The sequence below is a fragment of the Papilio machaon genome, chromosome 25, assembly GCF_912999745.1.
Source record: "Papilio machaon chromosome 25, ilPapMach1.1, whole genome shotgun sequence".
Taxonomy (NCBI): Eukaryota; Metazoa; Arthropoda; class Insecta; order Lepidoptera; family Papilionidae; genus Papilio; species Papilio machaon.
The window spans coordinates 1,882,265-1,902,406 of NC_060010.1; the positions used below are offsets into that span (position 1 = coordinate 1,882,265).

General features: G+C 32.4%; 1 protein-coding gene across 5 annotated transcripts in view; it reads right to left on the minus strand.

Moving 5' to 3' along the window:
- Positions 1-1,750: 1,750 nt before the first annotated feature.
- LOC106721072 (multiple C2 and transmembrane domain-containing protein) overlaps positions 1,751-20,142 on the minus strand; it is a 54,381-nt gene continuing 35,989 nt past the window's right edge. The window contains exons 1-15 of one of the 5 annotated variants that reach the window (XM_045684319.1): positions 12,357-12,779; positions 11,880-12,015; positions 10,036-10,187; positions 8,267-8,425; positions 7,822-8,008; positions 7,328-7,524; positions 6,541-6,754; positions 5,509-5,654; positions 5,135-5,280; positions 4,798-4,854; positions 4,344-4,420; positions 3,728-3,834; positions 3,171-3,280; positions 2,575-2,672; positions 1,753-2,301 (exon numbers count right to left, since the gene is read on the minus strand). In XM_045684319.1, the coding sequence (XP_045540275.1) occupies positions 2,224-2,301; positions 2,575-2,672; positions 3,171-3,280; positions 3,728-3,834; positions 4,344-4,420; positions 4,798-4,854; positions 5,135-5,280; positions 5,509-5,654; positions 6,541-6,754; positions 7,328-7,524; positions 7,822-8,008; positions 8,267-8,425; positions 10,036-10,187; positions 11,880-12,015; positions 12,357-12,769 (2,277 nt within the window). In that variant the 5' untranslated portion in view covers positions 12,770-12,779 and the 3' untranslated portion in view covers positions 1,753-2,223. Of the gene's footprint in view, positions 2,302-2,574; positions 2,673-3,170; positions 3,281-3,727; positions 3,835-4,343; positions 4,421-4,797; positions 4,855-5,134; positions 5,281-5,508; positions 5,655-6,540; positions 6,755-7,327; positions 7,525-7,821; positions 8,009-8,266; positions 8,426-10,035; positions 10,188-11,879; positions 12,016-12,356; positions 12,780-20,142 lie in introns of those variants that run through there. The other 4 variants (XM_045684320.1, XM_045684316.1, XM_045684318.1 and 1 more) reach the window with 4 other exon arrangements.

Here is a 20,142-nt window from a genome sequence, read left to right on the forward strand (position 1 = left end):
GTTTCAACAGTAGAAACCAATGGACATACAAAACGTGCAGTTTCGCTGGTGAAATGGTGAAGTCATGGTCATGGTGATGTCATTTGAAATATACTTTTGGTTCTTCGTGTTGTAGAAGTTATATTTTTATTTGACTTACTTATTAAAAAATACACAATTCACGATAAAATTATACTGTAAAGCTACATTTTCATTTAGTACAGGGAGGGATAAAAATAAAACAATTATATTTTAATTTATTTTAAAATGTATAAAGTGATAACTTTGATTGCACATTTTCCTTGTCGGACTTTTACATAAGACAAATACAACGTTAAAACGTCTAGACAACTTTGAACAATGGTGAAGATATTTAGTTGTGCTTTATGAAGATTACATAAATGTGCTAAAATTTAAATAGCAAATATAGAAATTTTGGAAGAATATAAATTTAACATTTCGTACTTAAATAGAAGAAACATGATCTCTTTATTATTAGTCTATATTCTATATTATTTGTAAGTGCTCCGTTACGAAAATTTTAAATTTTGGAAATTAAATCACGTTTATCACTGTTTGTTCTATTTAAATATGACAATTTGGAGAACATTTTACAAATGAATCCCAAAGTAGCACGATTTAATGGTTTTAATTTTTTAATAATTGTATAAATAAAATATTAAGGTAACTAAAAATCAAATATTGTATGCTTTAAGATATTTATTCGAAAGTATAAGCAACAACAATTTCATTTTAAATTTGTGTGTATATATTTTTAGAAATAAATGCAATAATGTTAGTAATTTGGATAATTTGCTTGACTACGTTTTTGTCAACAATTAGTACATCTCATCGGATATTTTCTTTTATTAAAGATAATCAAATAATTTTAAGTAGTTTTACCACACCAATAAAAACTATAATTTAAAAAAAATAAACAGTCGATTAATGAAAGAAACGTTCCTTAACAAGTAAAACGTCGTTTCTCTATTTGAATTTTATTTCTTGTAAAAAATACCTTTTAAAACAACTGTCAAACAATAACGTAAAGTCATATAAACTTTTCTACGAGGTACATAAATATCACCTTTGCTGAGACCAACAATATTTATCTCACTTTATTTACAATTTGGCGGAAAATATATAACGCTATTTAATTTTAGATAAAATGCAATAATTATACATAGTAAATAATAACCTAATGATAGTGGTATTTTTTAATTTTGCTATAAATATAAATATCTCTAGACATTGTTAAATTATGAATGCATTTATAATTAGGAACAAAGAACTTTTAAAGCAATACATTTTAAAAATGCGACATTCGAAATTTAGACGCACACCACATAACATAAAAATGCGGAAAATAGTAATTAATAATTGATAAAACTCTCAAAATTATTGAATAAAACTGCTCTGCTCCATTGTGTGCGCGAATTTAATAGTCCAACTATGTCTGTTTATATACAACTTTAATAAAATTACCATAAAGTTTAATTATTTTTTTTCATAGATCTTAATTTATTATATTTTTTTAGTTAAAATACCTAATAACATAAAATGAAAATTGCAAGATATTTAGAATGTGATAAATATTTAAAGTGGTAAATAAACAAGGTGGTATTTTATGAAAAGTGATGATTACGTAATAAAGATTCAAGATAATACTGTATTTTAAATTTTTTATCACAATATGCAATAAATATTCAAAAGTTACATAATGTGAAGATTCAAAAATCATGTCGGTTTTCATTATATACAATTTCGTTTTACAAGAGACAGCAAGTTAAATAAAACTATAGTAAAGTTTTTTAATACAATGATATCTTCCTATCTAATAATGGTATTCAATACGTGGACGATTGATTTATATTAATTTATATACCAAATGATTAATAAAAGTAAATGATAAATTACAACTCTATAATAATCAGATCTTCAGTCTACAGACCGTTGTGCATTGCTGCTACATGTCAGCGCAATTTATTGAAAATGTATATACCATTAAACTTATCAATGGTAATATTATATATTTCAACAACAACTTTTTCCTCTTGGTTAATGAAAAATGTTCGCACCTCTTTGTGATTTAAACTTTTGCGTTGTTAAAATACATTTCAACGACACTCGCAGCACTACTTTAAAAAAGTTACCATTTAGTAGTTTTAGAAAAAGCTAACAACATTGCTTTATCAAATTGTCTATGATCATTAATCTTCTTGACTAGATAATATAATCTGTAGTTTAGGCGGCTTTGTGTTTTTTTCTTGCGTCCCTTCGTGCTTCGTTCGGAGGATGAGGTTTAAGTTCTCTACAATCAAGCTGAAATAAAATATTATGTTTATTATAAATCGTATAAAGTAAACTAAACAGATATATATTTCTTAATATTTGCTAGCCTACCTGCCAAATATTTTATGTCGGGCATTTTGAAACGACCAAACATTTCTTTCCTTAAAATTATTTTGTTAATAACCAATCTGTTGTATTTGAATACTGGAGTTAATTATATAATTATTTTAATTTGAGTTTAATTAATTATAATAAAGCAATGACGCTTTAAACTTAGAACCCTTATAAAAATGCCATACTCACCAATATTTCGTCATCTGGTACTCGTGATAACAGATCTATAACCTCATTATTCGGTATTGTGTGTGGTCTGAGGATTTTTCTAGTGAATTTATTTACACCTGAAATACAAAATATCAATTTAAAATTTAACGCTTTTATTGAAATTTTAACTGTTTTCGGCATTTGACTTGGCGCAAAGAAGAGTCTTTTGTCCGAAGTGATATTCTAAGTTTATGTATTTTTAATTACAAAATAACTAGCTGTCGCCCGCGACTCTGTCCGCGTGGCATTAAACAAAAATTTTACAAGTAGTCTATGTGTTCTTCCAGACTATTCTTCTTTCTACAATCGTGCCAAATTTTATCACGATTCGTTCAGCCGTTCCGGAGATACCTTCAAACAAACATCCATCCATTTAAACATTCGCATTTATGATATTAGTAAGACAAGCTGTCGCCCGTGACTCCGCCTAAGCGGAATTTAAAAAAAACATTAATATATATGTATAAGTCTTCCAGACTATGTTCTACATCTGTGCCATATTTCATCAAAATCCGTTCATCCATCTAAACATTCGCATTTATTTATTAAATTAGATTAAAGTAAAATTATCATACCCCAAGCCATCAGGAGGTATCGCAGTGGTATCACATATAATACCAACATAGCTCCAAATAACATTAATATAGCTAGATAACTAAGACATGGCACCGTGAAGTTCATCAAGCTGAAAAAAAAACACCAAAACAACATCTTAATTTCATGTTAAACTAGCTTTTACCCGCAACTCCGTCCGCGCGGAATAAAAAATAGAAAACGGGGTCCTATGTCCGTTTCCTGGTTCTAAGCTACCTGCCCACCAATTTTCAGTCAAATCGACTTTCTTTTATATATATAGATATAAGATTATCAGTTTCTAATAAAGAAGTAAAAAAGTTGAAAATCAGAAAATTTACGGATAACGGATATCAAGAATTCCGCCTTTTCCGTTTTAACAAAAAAAAAAAAAATTAAGTTGAGTCAAAAACATTAGGTTAAATGTATGAACATTCGATCACGTAGTTTTGGGTTCAAATTCGACATTATATTTATCACCGTGAACCATATCCTAACAAAAGCTTGTAGCTTAGATAAAATGGTTAAAACTTTGCTAATATTTAATAAAAGTAATTACTTTTTAACAGCCTCTCCCAGAGAAGCGACGTAACCAATCGCATTTTGCACAGTTTGTGTGACTTCTTGTATAGCTTGCAATCTCTCTTTTAACGATTTCTTCTCCTCCTGCAAGAAAATAAAATGTGTAACATTGCGTTTCAATGATCTTTTTGCTTTATTTTATAGTAAACTAGCTGCCGTTAAAAAAAAACTTAACTAGCTTAGATGTTTTTCCAGACTATGTTCTATATCTATACCACATTTCATCAATGCAGTCGTTCTGAAGATACCTTCTAACAAACATCCATCCATACATTTAAACATTCGTATTTATACTATAAGTACGAGACAGCAAACCAGCACAGTGTAACCAGATATCGCTAAAGCATCGAAGTGACCGCTTATCATTACATTATTAAAAAAATAGACTATTATTGGCTTCCGTCATTTTCACTTATATACTTAATTTCACGTCTGTCTTATTTGGTTATGGTATTGCACCGTAGTTATAAAACATGTCACCATAAAATTGAGCGAATAGACACAAAACTAGAAATAATTTTTACACCATATTATCAAATTTCCTGACCAAATTTCAAGTTTCCTTTTTATTCGCACCGTATTACTAAACTAACCTTATCAACCTCTTCTTCATCATCTTCTTCAGCCAGTAAGTCTTCATCATCAACTGGTAATAATAAAGGATTACCTCCTGGAATGCAATAAAAAACAAAATAAAAAAAGTTTTATTTTAATTTTAAATCTTAGCTGATTTTAAGCAACAAACTTTTGTATTAATTAGTACTTCTTACGTACTTAGTGTAATCGTAATACATACTTAATATACGAGTAAGTATTAGTAAGAAAAATTTACTATAATTTCGTTTAAAGCAATACAATAAACAACAGAAACACAATAATTTTTTTAATCATAACCTTGAGTTTACACTACCTATATACGAAATCATTTTGTTACATATCTATGCTTCAAAGAGAACCTGGATGGCAATATGTTTTTGTATATACTTTCGGCAGTGGAAACCCACAACAAACATGCTGTTAACAAACACACGCACGAATATTACTTACTACCGAAAATGTTCTGTATAAACCTCCACGGGTTATTCCGGAAACTTTTTAAACGAACTATAAATTATTAAGAGAAAAAAAGAACATAGATAAATAATACATATTTAATATAAAAGAAAAAATATTAATAAAAACAAATAAGAGAATAAAAAAATAACACAAGAAAAAACAAGGTGGAAAAATTTAATTAGTAGTAACCAGAAGTAAATGACGTCATATCGATATATACCTAATGATTTACTTCGTAGTTCAGCTTTGTCACTTTGTAGACAAGAAATAGACTGAACGGATGACACATGTTCAAAGTATCATGTTATTGTGACCGGATTGTACTCACCAGTAAGTCTATAGATGAGCCAATTCCTTGAGAAAAAGACTAGAAGTAGAAACGGCAACATCCACATCTCATAATAGTAACAAAAGGCGAGCCACGCTAACAGACCTAGGAACGATCTCAATCTAGATTCCCATTCGAAACAGTCTCTGAAAAGTTTAAATTAATTAGACAGATACAAAAGGAAACTACCAGCAAATCATTTGATGCCTAATAAAGCGAAATTTAATATTTAATTTAAATCCAAAGCCGAAATCAAGAAAAGAGAACAGTGATATTATAATTTGAGGAGCTTATGCCACAAGACTTTACCACTACGGTGTAATACTTCCATACTGTCAGTGTTGCATCTCTCTAATTATTGTTAAATAACTTACTGTAAAATTTTGCCGACTTCAATGAACCACATTATAATAGCCTTAAGCCTCATCACATTTCTTATAAACAGTTGGCGTTTGAATTTTGATTCCAGATGCATATATTTTGGTTCCTTTGGATTTATTACTCTTATTGCAGCTTTTAGCTTAAATATAAATAAAAATATCATAAATTGTGACTGCTGAAATTATTAATCTGTCATTTTCTTAGCAAATTATCTACTACACATCTCTATTAGCTCTTATCTTTCTAATAATAACAAATATAAAAACAGTTTAACAATCAAAAATAAAAAAATAAAACTTTCCTTATTTCATTCATTGGACTTAGCACGAATATTTGTGACAATTGCTTTCGTATTGTCATAGATTACGAGTTCGATATTTGAAATTTTAATACAAATTTTGTAGATGATGATAAGATAGGGATTGTCACAAATATTCGTGCTAGGATATATAATTAATTAAATAGGAGTTTCTGTATTCTACGAATATGATGTGACTGTGTTAAGTCTCTCTGTCCGGTAATCTCCGGAACGTCTAGACCAGTGTTTCCCAACCTTTTTGGATCCATGTCCCATTTTTCAGGATGAACATGACTAATACCCCTTTATAAATTTTGTTTCGAAATAAATTTCTCTGGAGGCCTAAATTTACAATGTTAGAGAAATAATTAAACACTACGTTTGGCTGACTAGATCAATTTCATATACATTTTTTAAACACGAAAACACAATATATAAATAGTTTAAATGCAACGGATTTTTATCTCTAAAACGTTTTTATGTACTTTTTAGCACTGGCTATCATTGTAAGGATGTAGCCTTAAGTTTTTAAATCTCCGAATTGCCCCCCTCTAAACCCAAATGTTCCCAAGGTGGCGCGTACGCCCCACTTTGGGAAACACTGGTCTAGACCAATTTTGACGAGACTTTTAGTAGAAGATTACTGATGTATAAAGAAATTTTATAGGCTACTTTTTTATTCCACCCTGATGAAGTCGAACGTTAGTCATAAATATAGTCAACTTACCGGATTCCATATAACCGTCATCTCCAACAATATCTGTGGATAATTCCCTTTTGCTCTGGCTCTCATCTTCTTGTCTTTGAGTGCGAACCATCTTTTCTCACCATTCCGTATGTTCAATAGCGGTATTGCCAGTTTACCTAGGAACTCTACTTTATGGTCATGATCTTCATCATAGACAGTAATTTCTAATATTGATGTGATGTCTTTGACTGTACTGTGAAAAAGTAAAATTTTTAAGTACATAAATGACAATATTATGTGATATTTCATACATAGTTGTTGTTTAACGTTAAGGTGAATATACACTAGAGCATTTTCTCAAGCATTTCTATGTAATGTAACGTTTTACAGGTAAAAGCATAGTTTCCAAAGCACGTCTGGTTCGTGAAAGGGTGATACACAACAACATATCATAGAGCCGTTCGTTGTTTTGTTACAAGTAAATGCTCTAGTCTATACCCACCTTTAAATGTAAAAGTTTGTAAAAGGTTAGATTCTAACCTAAGCGTTTTAATCTGTCAAACACTCGTTACAAATATCAGTTTCTTGTAGAGAGAAAGTGAGAGATGGCAACACTTTTGTTACGTCAGTAGAGGCTCATTGTTCTATTATATTATAAAAATATACTTTAAAGTATTATTATAATTTTTATCAATTTCATCTCTAAATATTTCTAATTCATAACAAATATGTAAGAATAGGAAACGATAGTGTATTACCATTAAAGATATAAAAAAGTAACAAATAAAATATATTTAAACCTTAAGTTTATTTAAATCCAACTTACAAAGTGAATATCTTCATCCAATTCGGCGTTAACGTTTTATATTCGGTGTGCGTTTGTAATCTAGCGTTGCCCAGCTCAAGTACACAGAAGGGGTCTGACTTGCCTCCCAAATCTGCGGCAGCTAGACCCTTGGCGCCGTATACTTTGACACACAACCAGCCGACACCACTCGAGTGTTCGTTAAGTCGATACCAAGCCTGAATAGAAAAAAATAATTGACGGTATTTTGGAAATTGTAGAATAGTACTTAAAATATGTTATTAAATCTTGTTTCTTTGACTGCTTTACCATACTATCTAAGTATTACGAATAATTAATTCGGGTTCATGAATAGAGTCAAAATTTTTAAGAACTAAGTAATTAGAATAGGGTCTTTTGTTACAAATTTATACAATTTATGATGTCATTCTATCTTAAAATTAAAATAAAATTATCGTACGTGGATATTAGCAAATTATTTTGCAGAAAACTATTGCTAATTACGGTATACTTACATATCTCCTCTCTATTATTTCAATATCTCTAGGATTTTCTTTATAACTAGTTAAATCCGTAATAGTTTCTGATTGCGTGGTACCACTTATTGTTAATAATAGAAATATCTGTCCATTGCCATCTTCTAAATCCTGCCATATATTATGAGTCTTCTCTCTTTCTAATGTTGATAGATCTATTGTACATCTGAAAATTTATGTATTTAAATATTTTAAATTCGAACATGAGACTAAGAATCGATAATCGGTAAACTGTGATACTTCAAACACGCGTCACGTTTGACATCTTTCGTTACATAAGAGAGATAGATATATACGTAAAGGGAAGGAAAGAAAGGTACAGCTAGTACTATTTAAGTATTACACTAGGCGTATAGATTATTTCAGTTCTCGAGTCTATGAGAGTTAAGAACTACGTTTTTAAAATGAAAAGGAACATACCTACCTCCCTAAAAAGTCGTCTTTAGTCTGTTTATCCTTGTCCCATACAGTCACTTCTAATATTTGCTCCTGATCGTCATAGAGATGCAAGTCGAACTGTTCAAGCCATGATGGATGAAGCGACTTCCATACTACTTTACTTTTATATTTTTCATTACCTAACCTACGGAGAAAGATTTTGCATTCATCTATATATATAAAAGAAAGTCGTGTTAGTTACACTATTTATAACTCAAGAACGGCTGAATAGATTTGACTGAAAATTGGTGGGCAGGTAGCTTAGAACCAGGAAACGGACATAGGATAATTTTTACCCCGTTTTCTATTTTTTATTCCGCGCGGACGGAGTCGCGGGTAAAAGCTAGTTATATATATAAAAGAAAGTCGTGTTAGTTACACTATTTATAACTCAAGAACGGCTGAATAGATTTGACTGAAAATTGGTGGGCAGGTAGCTTAGAACCAGGAAACGGACATAGGATAATTTTTACCCCGTTTTCTATTTTTTATTCCGCGCGGACGGAGTCGCGGGTAAAAGCTAGTTATATATATAAAAGAAAGTCGTGTTAGTTACACTATTTATAACTCAAGAACGGCTGAATCGATTTGACTGAAAATTGGTGGGCAGGTAGCTTAGAACCAGGAAACGGACATAGGATAATTTTTACCCCGTTTTCTATTTTTTATTCCGCGCGGACGGAGTCGCGGGTAAAAGCTAGTTATATATATAAAAGAAAGTCGTGTTAGTTACACTATTTATAACTCAAGAACGGCTGAATCGATTTGACTGAAAATTGGTGGGCAGGTAGCTTAGAACCAGGAAACGGACATAGGATAATTTTTACCCCGTTTTCTATTTTTTATTCCGCGCGGACGGAGTCGCGGGTAAAAGCTAGTTATATATATAAAAGAAAGTCGTGTTAGTTACACTATTTATAACTCAAGAACGGCTGAATCGATTTGACTGAAAATTGGTGGGCAGGTAGCTTAGAACCAGGAAACGGACATAGGATAATTTTTACCCCGTTTTCTATTTTTTATTCCGCGCGGACGGAGTCGCGGGTAAAAGCTAGTTATATATATAAAAGAAAGTCGTGTTAGTTACACTATTTATAACTCAAGAACGGCTGAATCGATTTGACTGAAAATTGATGGGGAGGTAGCTTGGAACTAGGAGACGGACATAGGAACTTTTTTTATCTTATGTGCATTTTTTTTATTCCGCGCGGACGGAGACGAGGGTAAAAGCTAGTTTTTGATAAATGAAATGTGTACATTTTTAATGTGGGCAATACTTTATCATACTAATATTATAAATGCGAATGTTTAGATGGATGTTTGAAGGTATCTCCTGAACGGCTACATGGATTTCGATGAACTTTGGCATAAATGTTGAACATAGTCTGGAAGAATACATAGGCTTTATTTTTTTATTATTAAGTTAATTAGTTAATTAACTTAATAATAAAAAAGTTAATTAGGCAATTAACTTAATAATAAAAAAGTTAATTAGGCAATTAAGTTTTTTTAATTGCGCGCGGATGGAATCGACAGCTAGTAAGTAAACTATATATCTTATGTCAAGAAGATATTTAGAAGATTCTAAAAGATTTTGATTAAAGGTATGACTACTTTTTTCCTTCCCCGCTTCATTCAGACATCATAGTTAAAGTTTCGCGCCATTCTCTTTGATCGATCGATATATGCTTTTACCAGCTATAAATATAATTATTGCATGGATATTTAAATAAATCAAACATCAAAGTATCTCACCTAAATTTGCAATAAGGATCACTGGATCTCGTATCAACGTCCATTGCCTGAAGATTCTTTGCCTCCACAAGAACTATTGTCACCACCGAGCTCCATATCTGCGCCTTTAGTCGCTTATTTACGTCACTTAGTCTTGTATTCTTTAAAAGATACTGGAAAAAAGAAAAACTTTTACAATTCTTCCTACATTTTTTGCCGTTTCAGACGATCTTCTTTTTTTTACTAAATGACTGACTGCGAGGCTCCGAATGTGTGCAACTGATAATATCAAATACAACCGTACCAGTGGAAATAGTACTGAACTGGTCAGGGAAATAACAGTAACATATTATTGTGTAGCAAAGAGGTTTAGACTATAAGCTTTCATGTTAGTCGCCACAGATTATCAATTATCCGTCACCCCTATCTAGCACACTTCTCGAACCTTGACTACAAAAACAGCACATCTTGTAGAAGACATATTAAAGCTTTGATTTGTCGGTGGCCATCAGTCTAGAGTTTTTTCATTTTATTTTATTTTTATTACTAACAATGTTAGTTAAGAAAGCGATACAATACGCCCCAATAATTTTTAGTCAGGCGTTATTCAGGTGGACAAAACAGAGCGCAACATACTTCGTACATACAAATATTTAGGTTAGAATTTAGTTACAATTATGTCCAAAGTTAAATTGTTACAAAAATTATAGTAACATAATTTAGAATAATCTAATACAATATTTACACGCAAACATTTGCTAGTCCTGTATTATGTTCCAAGTCACGCAACGAATTAGTAACACGTAAATTGAAGTTGATTCATCAACAAAGACGAATTACTGACGAAATTGAATCACTGGGGAACACAATTTAATTAATGGAAAGACCGTGACATATTATGATAACTTGTCTTACTATCCTTCAAAAAACTGGAATTTACTCAGTGTAAGATAAAGGGCTTACCTTATCTCAACCTTTTTAAAATAATTGTTTCTTTAAAAGTTTATTTTAAAAGATTCTGTAGTACTAATGAATTTTTTAAAGGAGATGATTTAATAGATATATATGGTTCATATATCATGGATGGGAAATGGATAATAATTCAAATAGGATTATTAAATTTTAACTCCAAGAACCTGTCCACCTAGTCAGCTAAATTTGCTCCAAAGCGATTCCATAACGAACTTCAAAAATGAATTGAACTGACACGCGACAATCACGTGACTAATCTAAAGTTATTGTCAATTCTATATGAAATCGCTTCGGATGACTGAAACACTCTCAATATATTTGAATATAAATAAATAAATTAAATAACGTTAGTATAAGCATTTAATAGATTAAATAAATTAGACACCACCGTTGTTAATATGATACAATAACAATATTTTTTAAGACTACGACCGTTAGGTTTATAGAAGATTCAAACGGCCACACTACAGAACCGTTTAGAACCATTAAAAGACTCAGGGTTAACGCAATTAGTGTAGGTTTCCGAGACCAAAATCTCTGTATAAAACATATCGTAATTTTGTAATGAATGGGAGTAATTATTTTAAACATAACAGAGATAACAATATGTTTTAAAAGGGAATTTTTGCCTCAGAAACCTACGGTTAGTGTCTTAATTGTTCGCTAAATGTACACGATATAACTTTAGGGCTTAGATACAATTAAACGTTTCTGAATGCAACTTTAAACTTACATGGTTTTTACTAAAATGATTTTAATGTCAATCAGCTTAATCGTGGTAAGAAACCCGTTTTTTACGAACATTATTGAGTTTTTGAGTGTGTCAGATAATAATTTAGTGCGGTACAAAACGTGCAGAAGCCACCAAGACAAAGGCTCTCAAATCTTAATACCCTATGTATCCGTTCACCCTTACTCCTGAGTCCGGGGAACCGGCTACTGATCTTCTCTAACAAGTCGCAGCTGCTGGGAACGTCCAGCTTCTGAACGGGAGGGCAGCTGCCGGCACGCGGTCTTATTTCTGAACTTCTGTTGTTTTTAATGAAAATTAATTTTAATGATTCAAGTGATTTTAATGATAACATCACGTTGACTGAGAATTAATGTCATGATAACAGGAACATGATGAAGACTATTATTTTAATATTTCATTGTATTTTAAATGATATTTGAACATAAATGAATCGTAAAATATTACCTCCTCTTAGTTGGAGGTGAGGGAAAAAAGACATTTCTTTTTCTTTTTAGAAATAATTAAATTGATAAAAAATAAAACATTAAGATTTTCTTTTAGATATGTATAGTTAGGTCACAAAATAAACTATACGATGTTACTTATTTCTATGTTATATTTGCAATAATAGTTATACCTTTCATCACTGGAGGACAAACATGAAAAACAGGAATCACTTGAACTGTCAAAATTTGTCTCGTTTTCAAAAGCCAAGTCTGAGTCTGACAAACTTCTATACATTGCGCCGTTGCTTTCCATTTTAATGAAATTTTGACAGATTTCCTTATCATCAACGCCATCTATCGGTTCGTTAATAATAACAGATGGTATACTATTAGATTTTATTTTGTCATTAGAATCAATAGATTTATCATCCGAGTCGATAGATTTCCTGTCTTCAGATAAATGCGAAACAAAATTTGCTAGTCTAGATCTTTCTATTTTCGTTTGAACTTGATCTTGAATATCTTCCACCGTGTCTTGAATCTTGCCGTGTATTTTTATAAGTCGATTTTTTATTCTTTCCATTTTGTTTTCTAACTCTGACATTATTTAAACTTTTGTTTCACTTCAAATATAAAAAAATGACGAGCACATTTATTTTTTAACTGTTGTTGATATTAAATTGTTTGTTAAAACTCAACTGTATTTAAAATACATAAAAAAATTCAAGGAAAATACGTCTGTATCTTACGGCTGCTTGATTATAACTGTTTTTACATTGTACAACATGCGTAGTGAACATTTCCCTAGAAGAGTTTGTTTACATTACAGGATGTATTACTTTTGCAACATGATTTCTTGTAATTAAATGTTTTTACAAACTTTCAAAGTACTCCTTGGAATCTATTAAGGGGAATACTAGTACGTAAATATTTTTAAATTTAAATTCTAACTAAACTTCGATACTATTATCGTTACTTAAGGAAAGCATTTATTAATTAGTTAGTGAATTATTCCTTTTGAATCACATCTGTTTCTAGTGAAATCCATGACCAAAATATGAAAGTTTAAGTTTGATTTATCTTTTTTATGTACTTAATTTTCTAGAACGAAAAAACAGTTGCATTACATATAGGCTATATATCGTTTTAATTTATGTATCCTCGATGCAATTATTTAATTGTTAATTAATTTAATTTATAACGAAACATCGTAACGTAACTGAAGATAAAAATGTTATAATATTATTGTTATTCTATTTATACGTATATTGTATGAAGAAAAACATATTGCTTCTATCTGGCGCCATCGTTCGTTTAAATATAGTTGTTTGTTAAAACTATTGAAGTCAACGATTGTTGCAAAAAAATCTTTGCATCTCATTCCTAATATTTGTACAGAATAACAACAATCTGTTGAGCGATTAGTCTTTTTTTTATATCATAAGGTGGCAAACGAGCAAATGGCTACCTGGATTCGCCGCAATAGCGAGGCGACCGTTGCCCATAGACATCCGCAAATGCAGATGCGTTGCCTACCTTTAATTAACGGAGAAGGGGACGCACAGAAAGAGGATATTTCTCCTTCCTATGCGTCCTCTCTTCCGCCAAATCCACTTCCCCTTCCCATCCTTTCCTAATAGGAAAAGGATGGGAAGGGAAAGAGGACTAAAATTAGGCCTCCGGTACCTTGAAGGAAATCCAGTTAATGTGAATGTTAAGATGGTTGGATGGATAGATGGATGTTTGTTTGAAGGTATCTCCAAAACGGCTTAATGGATCTCGATGAAATTTGGCATAGATGTAGAGCATAGTCTGGAAGAACACGTAAGCTACTATTTAAGTTTTTGTTTTTAATTCAGCGTGGACGGAGTCGCGAAAGACAGCTAGTAGATAAGTCTAATGACTAGTCGGCCAAAAAGTCTATCAATATAACATTAATCGAGTGTCAGTCCAGCGACTATTCGACAAAACAGACTCGACCGCCCGACTCGTCGAGCGACCATTCAAGCGATATGATCCTATATGTAATACCTAGTTTGTTATCTATGTCGCTAAATGTACGACGATCGTGGAGTCTGATAATACAATATGGCTTAGTTCGTGGTCCGCCATTCAGCGAGGCCTTGGTACTATGGTGTTAGATCGCTGATAACCTAATGGTGACATCATGGCCGCCACAAGGTTGGAAAGCGGGAAAATTAATACATACATGTAATTAACTTTTAGGTAGTAAATTTTTCCGATACAATATACTGGTACAAAAAGTTTCAGCAAGTTGAATACCAGACTCGTCTGGTGAGTTTACTTTCATATGAAAAAAAATTACTGGCATAGATCGTGTTAAACTATCATATACGAATGAAATATTGTGAACTTCAACAGCGTACATCGAGTGAAGGTAAATAATTAAACGCTGTAATTAAAAGCTAACGCCTAGGTCTAATACCAGATCGCTAATTTTATCTAAATGCGTGAATTACATTAGTAGTTTAAACACGAACGTAGATACAAAATAGTTTCAAGATGGATAATTCTTCTAAACATTTAAAATGTTTATTTTTTTTTATATAAAACAACACGATTAATTTAGTACGATAATAGTCTTCTACTGCAGAATCCTAACCTGGCACGACTAAACCTAATCTAACTCTTACGACCATAACGGTACACGTTTCTATGAAAATCTGAGTTCAGAACGCATTTTTTTCGTTATAAGCCAACGAGCAAGCGGTCACCTGAATTCACCGAAATATCGAAGCGACCGCTGGGCATAGACATCAGCAATTGCAGATGCGTTGCTCTCGATTAATCGACGGAGGAGGAGACACACAAAAAGAGAATATTTTCTCTTCCTATGCGTCTTCACCTCTATCAAATTCAATTTAGATTCAAAAGAGGACTAATATTAGACATCAGGAACGCACACTCATCTAACGAAACGCGAAATAACTTCCACTTGACGCCTGTATGGTCGTGGTAGTGTAACAGATGTTGTTGTTGCCGCCGTCTACCACTGTTCAAAATTCAGAAAGAACGAAAATATTGATTTAATTAGTGGTTTTTATAAGAAGCTATAAAGAGAGTATCTTTCGGCATTTAATCCCCAAAAGCAATTTAAAATGGATCTTTTGGATTTTCAATGATCATAAACTTTAACTACAGTGTCATACATGTGCAAACATATTATCAGAAAACTGCGCCTTTTTTAAAATGACAAAGGAAGTAAAGAACGGGAAATGCTTATCGTAAGTGTGTACATAGAAGAATATTTAAGTTGAACGTTTAACTTCATTATTGTGACGCGCAAAATGTTACTCTAAAACGCTGTTACTCTAAACAACGAACGGAGTTTTTAAAGTATAAGAAATAAATTTGCTTCCCATTTAGGATCAAATATCGTGCAAAATCTCACAATAACAGCTATAATTTAGCTATACAGTTGATTTCGACCTAATTTAATTGTAAGCGTCATATGACATTTATTCAGAATGGGTAGGAAATAATCGTCCTGGATTGTACATATGTACACTACATATATTTCAATATTCATATTTTAATAAAAAAACAGCCTCAGAACTGTAGGCATTCCAACTAGTAAACTATGACGTCATACGTTATTATTTACCAAATGTCATCAAGAAATTACAAAATATTTTATTGGCGTGTTAACTGATTTGTGAGCGGATGCACTTGTCAATGTGTTATTGATAGCTTTTAAATGTTGTGAAGAAACAGAAATAACCGATTCAAATATGACCTATATTTGATTGCAAATTTTAAGAGGTTAAATGAAAGCAATTAAGCAGCTACCTTTGTCCATTGCCACTGAATTTACAACTAATAATAATAATTAAAAAAGGTTAACGATTCAATTCGGGTTCATATATCAAATAACCTCGTAACCTCGACTTTTATGAAATCCTTCCAGGGTTAAATAAAATAAAACCTAAGTAGTATTAAGTCATGCAACAATGACCCGAAAACTGAACGTTATAAAGGTTGTTATCGTATTTTTATGCATTCGAATACCTGCTACTACCAAGAGAAACGAGGAACCATAAAAAGTGTATTCATTTCGATTAAAAAATTATATTATGAATTTATCCAATAACAAATAATAATCTTAGTATTGTTAACGAAAAAGGATTTAATCGTTTATTTTTCTAAATAGCCAGTGACATAGAATAAAAACGTATAAGTAGGTATATTAATCCAATACCGGCCGGTAACTGTTATTTGTGTTCGTAATAATTTATAATCATAGATAACATAAACTGAGATACATCAGTCATCTTGAAGTTTTAACAAACAAATTAATATTGTAATTTTCAATCTTACTGCGTATTTTTCTTAAATAAGATACAATACCAATAATAAATCTTCAAATATTCACAATATACAACGCACTTTATCACTCGTATGTGTTTATTTTGTTTTGTTTTGAGGTTACCTTGAGCACGCGAACCGCGTCTCTCGCGGCTGGCCACTGACTGTAATGTACTGCTATTGTAATACGAGTATAGCCAATGGTACAGTGTAATTAACGAATAGAGAGGTCAACACAAATTTTATAGTTATTGCAAACATTTCAAAAGTAAACTAATTAAATATGATCATAGTGCACGCTTGTAAAAATATAGTACTTTCTAAGTGTAAAGGAATAATTATACAGTAATGGTATTAGGAAGTAACATTGTTGCAAACTTATTTACTGTAACACTAGTTCACTCCTTTTTGAAATCCCTAGGTCCTAGCGTTTTTTTTTTGTTTTTGAAGAGTACATGTTTAAAATATTAACACGTTTAGTGCCATTTTAGTGCATTAAAATCATAGTGGCATTTGTCGTGTTAAGTAACTATTAAATAAAGGGTGCCAGTAAGAACACCATTTTGTGTGTCCATGGACTCATTCAGGGTTCTAGACAAGAATGAAGTTAATTCGATCCAAAAAGTATATAAATAAAAGGACAGAAAATTTTAATCAAAATAAAGCGCGATGTATATTTATTTGCGAATCTAAAATCTCTGTCGTTTTATTAATCTGTGGACGATTTCAAGTGAGAAAAAATAGAATGATTACCGTCTTTACGAAAGAATTGTTAAATAAAACATCGTCTAAACGATCGTGCTGTGCCGACTAACGATTTCGGATGTTTGGAATAAAATAAAATATAGTGCAAGAACGCTAGAGATGGTGACCTTGTGCGAATAGTTAGCTTCAAAAGCGAGTACAAGGTTCAATCCGCGGATGGAAAATTCTTTTTAATCCCAGAATTCCTTACATATTCTACAAAATGGAGACTATAATCTTTAAATCTTACATGTTAAAGTTGTTTTTCGTGGCCTCTATTTCACTTGAATGTTTTGTTAAGCCACGAAACGGATTAAAAATACGTTTTTACCATCATGTAGGTCATGTATTCCAGATGGTTTGTATTATATTTCATTACTAGCTGTGTCTGCGACTACGTCCGCGTGAAATACTTGCAACCCTTTTTTCACGTTGAAAAGCCTATATGTTCTTTCTCAGGTTCTAGACTATCTGTGTACCAAATTTCATTTAAATCGGTTTAGTAGTTTTGGCGTAAAAGCGAAACAGACAGAGTTACTTTCGCATTTATAATATTAAGTAAGGATAATTTAAATAAACAGTGTATTACTGGAATCTTGAAACTGTGAGAATTGTAGATCCCAAAAAGTGCTATAAAAAAGCCAACAATTCTCTCTATCTTTTACGGCTTTTTACAATAACCACTTTATTCTTTAGTAAAAGCAATTAAACATGCACTTTATTTAATATTAATCCTTATAAAAATGTGTTTTAATCAATAGAAATTAATATAGATTAATAATGACTTTCACAGTATATAAATCTGTCAAATACTTTAGAAGACTTTAGAAGATATCATAAAAACAAGCAATAAGCGGTACAAGATTTTTACATCGGACATCGCCGGGAGTGGGGTTGCCAGGTCGCCAAACCTAATAGCCGGACAGACCAGCCAGTTTGGCCGGACGTTTGGGTAGAAAGGTACAACCTGTATTATTTAGAATTTTGTCTCAGTATTAATAGATACACTCTCGTTTAGGAAATGTAAAAAGCCTAACAAAAGCCGGAAAACCGTTTATTTTGGCCGGACTCGCAATTAAAAAGCTTACCTATGTCCGGCTTTATCCGGACGCCTGGCAACGCTAGCCGGGAGGCCACTACAGATATGACAGAAAAGAGATCAGATGTATATTCTTTGCCACTAGGGCTGGTTATTATAATAAATATATTATATTAATACAAGGGTCACTGTAATGAAACCTACAGTATTATTTCAACATTGCGTTGCTGAATCTGCTTCGGAACCTTACATAATACCAATTTTGTATGTTCGGCTCTAATTAAACTAGATAAAAAGGTTCTGTGACGGTTTACTTACAAAAATTATACTTTTTAATTTGTCAAATTAGATGATTACAATTTTAAATCATCATCATGTACCTGGCCTTTTCCCACTCACGTGGGGTCGGCACACAAGGTTTTATAAACTTAAAGTTTTGGCTTAAGTTTTTACGGCCGGCCGCCTGCCTGTCGCCAACCTTACTTGGGAGGAATTTCTTAAAATTAAATATAATATAAACAATTAAATTATTATTATTACAATTTTTAATAAGAATATTTTTTGCACTACTTAAATATATCTGTTACCTTTTCCGTTATATTCTAGAAAAATATGCTGAATACCTCGAGAATATAACTCCGAATGATCAATAGCAGAGCTCAACTTAAAATAGGTTGACCCAACGCTCCCTTTCCGTATTAGTTCGATATCGTGAATGACCTACTTTCTATTTCAAAGTTTTTCAATAGCTACACAATAGCTATATTTCCAAATTATCTTAGTGACAATGTCATGGTCGGGTAGCACCTGACGGCTTTTGTTTTTCTCTGATTAAAAACAAAGCTTTTTTTTGTATCATAAGATAGCAAACGAGCAAACGGTCACCTGAATACGCCAAAATAGGGAAGCGACCTTTGCCCATAGACATCCGCAATTGTAGATGCGTTGCCGACCTTTAATCGAAAGAGGAGGGAACGCATACGAAGATGATATATGCTCTTTCTGTGCGTCAAATCTACATCCCTTCCCATCCCTTCCTTATAAGAAAAGAGTGGGAAGGGAACATGGAGTAAAGTTAGGCCTCCGGCACGCACACTCATCAAATGAAACGAGGAATTGCTTCCAGTTTACGTCTGTCTTCCGTGTGGTCGTGGTATTTCACCGGTCGACCCGGCCAATTCGTGCACCCAACAAATAATGTTCTAACACTGTTCGGTACAGATGCACTATAGTTCGTCATCTTCAATGACGAACTATATTTTTGAATTTCGCGGTTGACATATACAGGTTTCATGTAGGTAGATCGATTCATTTTTATTCTCCCGCACAAGCGGGTAGTTAGAAATCCCTCTCCGCTACGGACGGGCGTGGGGCCTGCGGGGGGCTTGTGCGGGGAAGGAGTGAGTCGAGAGAGCTCATCGTGTCAGCATAGGAAGTGGTCGGCAGTTTGATAGCACATCGGACGTGTCTATTATTTTTTAGCGTACAGGGTCGCTAAGTTTACGGTTCCGCGTTCGGTTCGATAACGAGGCGTCTATAGGGCGCTTACGGGAAGCGGTGCATCGGGTGCATCAGGAGTGCGGCATTGCTGGCGCCTTTAGACTGTATGACAGTGACTTATTTGACTCGACTGACACCGACAGAGTGACCAGGCACCTGCAGGCGGTGAACGGGGCATCGAGTCGGTACGCGTAACTTTTTTTTTTCATATATCTTACTGGCTTTAAAGTTTCTTGTAACCACGTACTTTTCTGAATTTATTTGAATTTTAAGTTACTTATTGCTGCTCTATGAAATAGTACTATAGATACTTTTATATTCGGATATTCCAAACTATTTACATTTCATTGAGGCTTAAATCGCTGCTA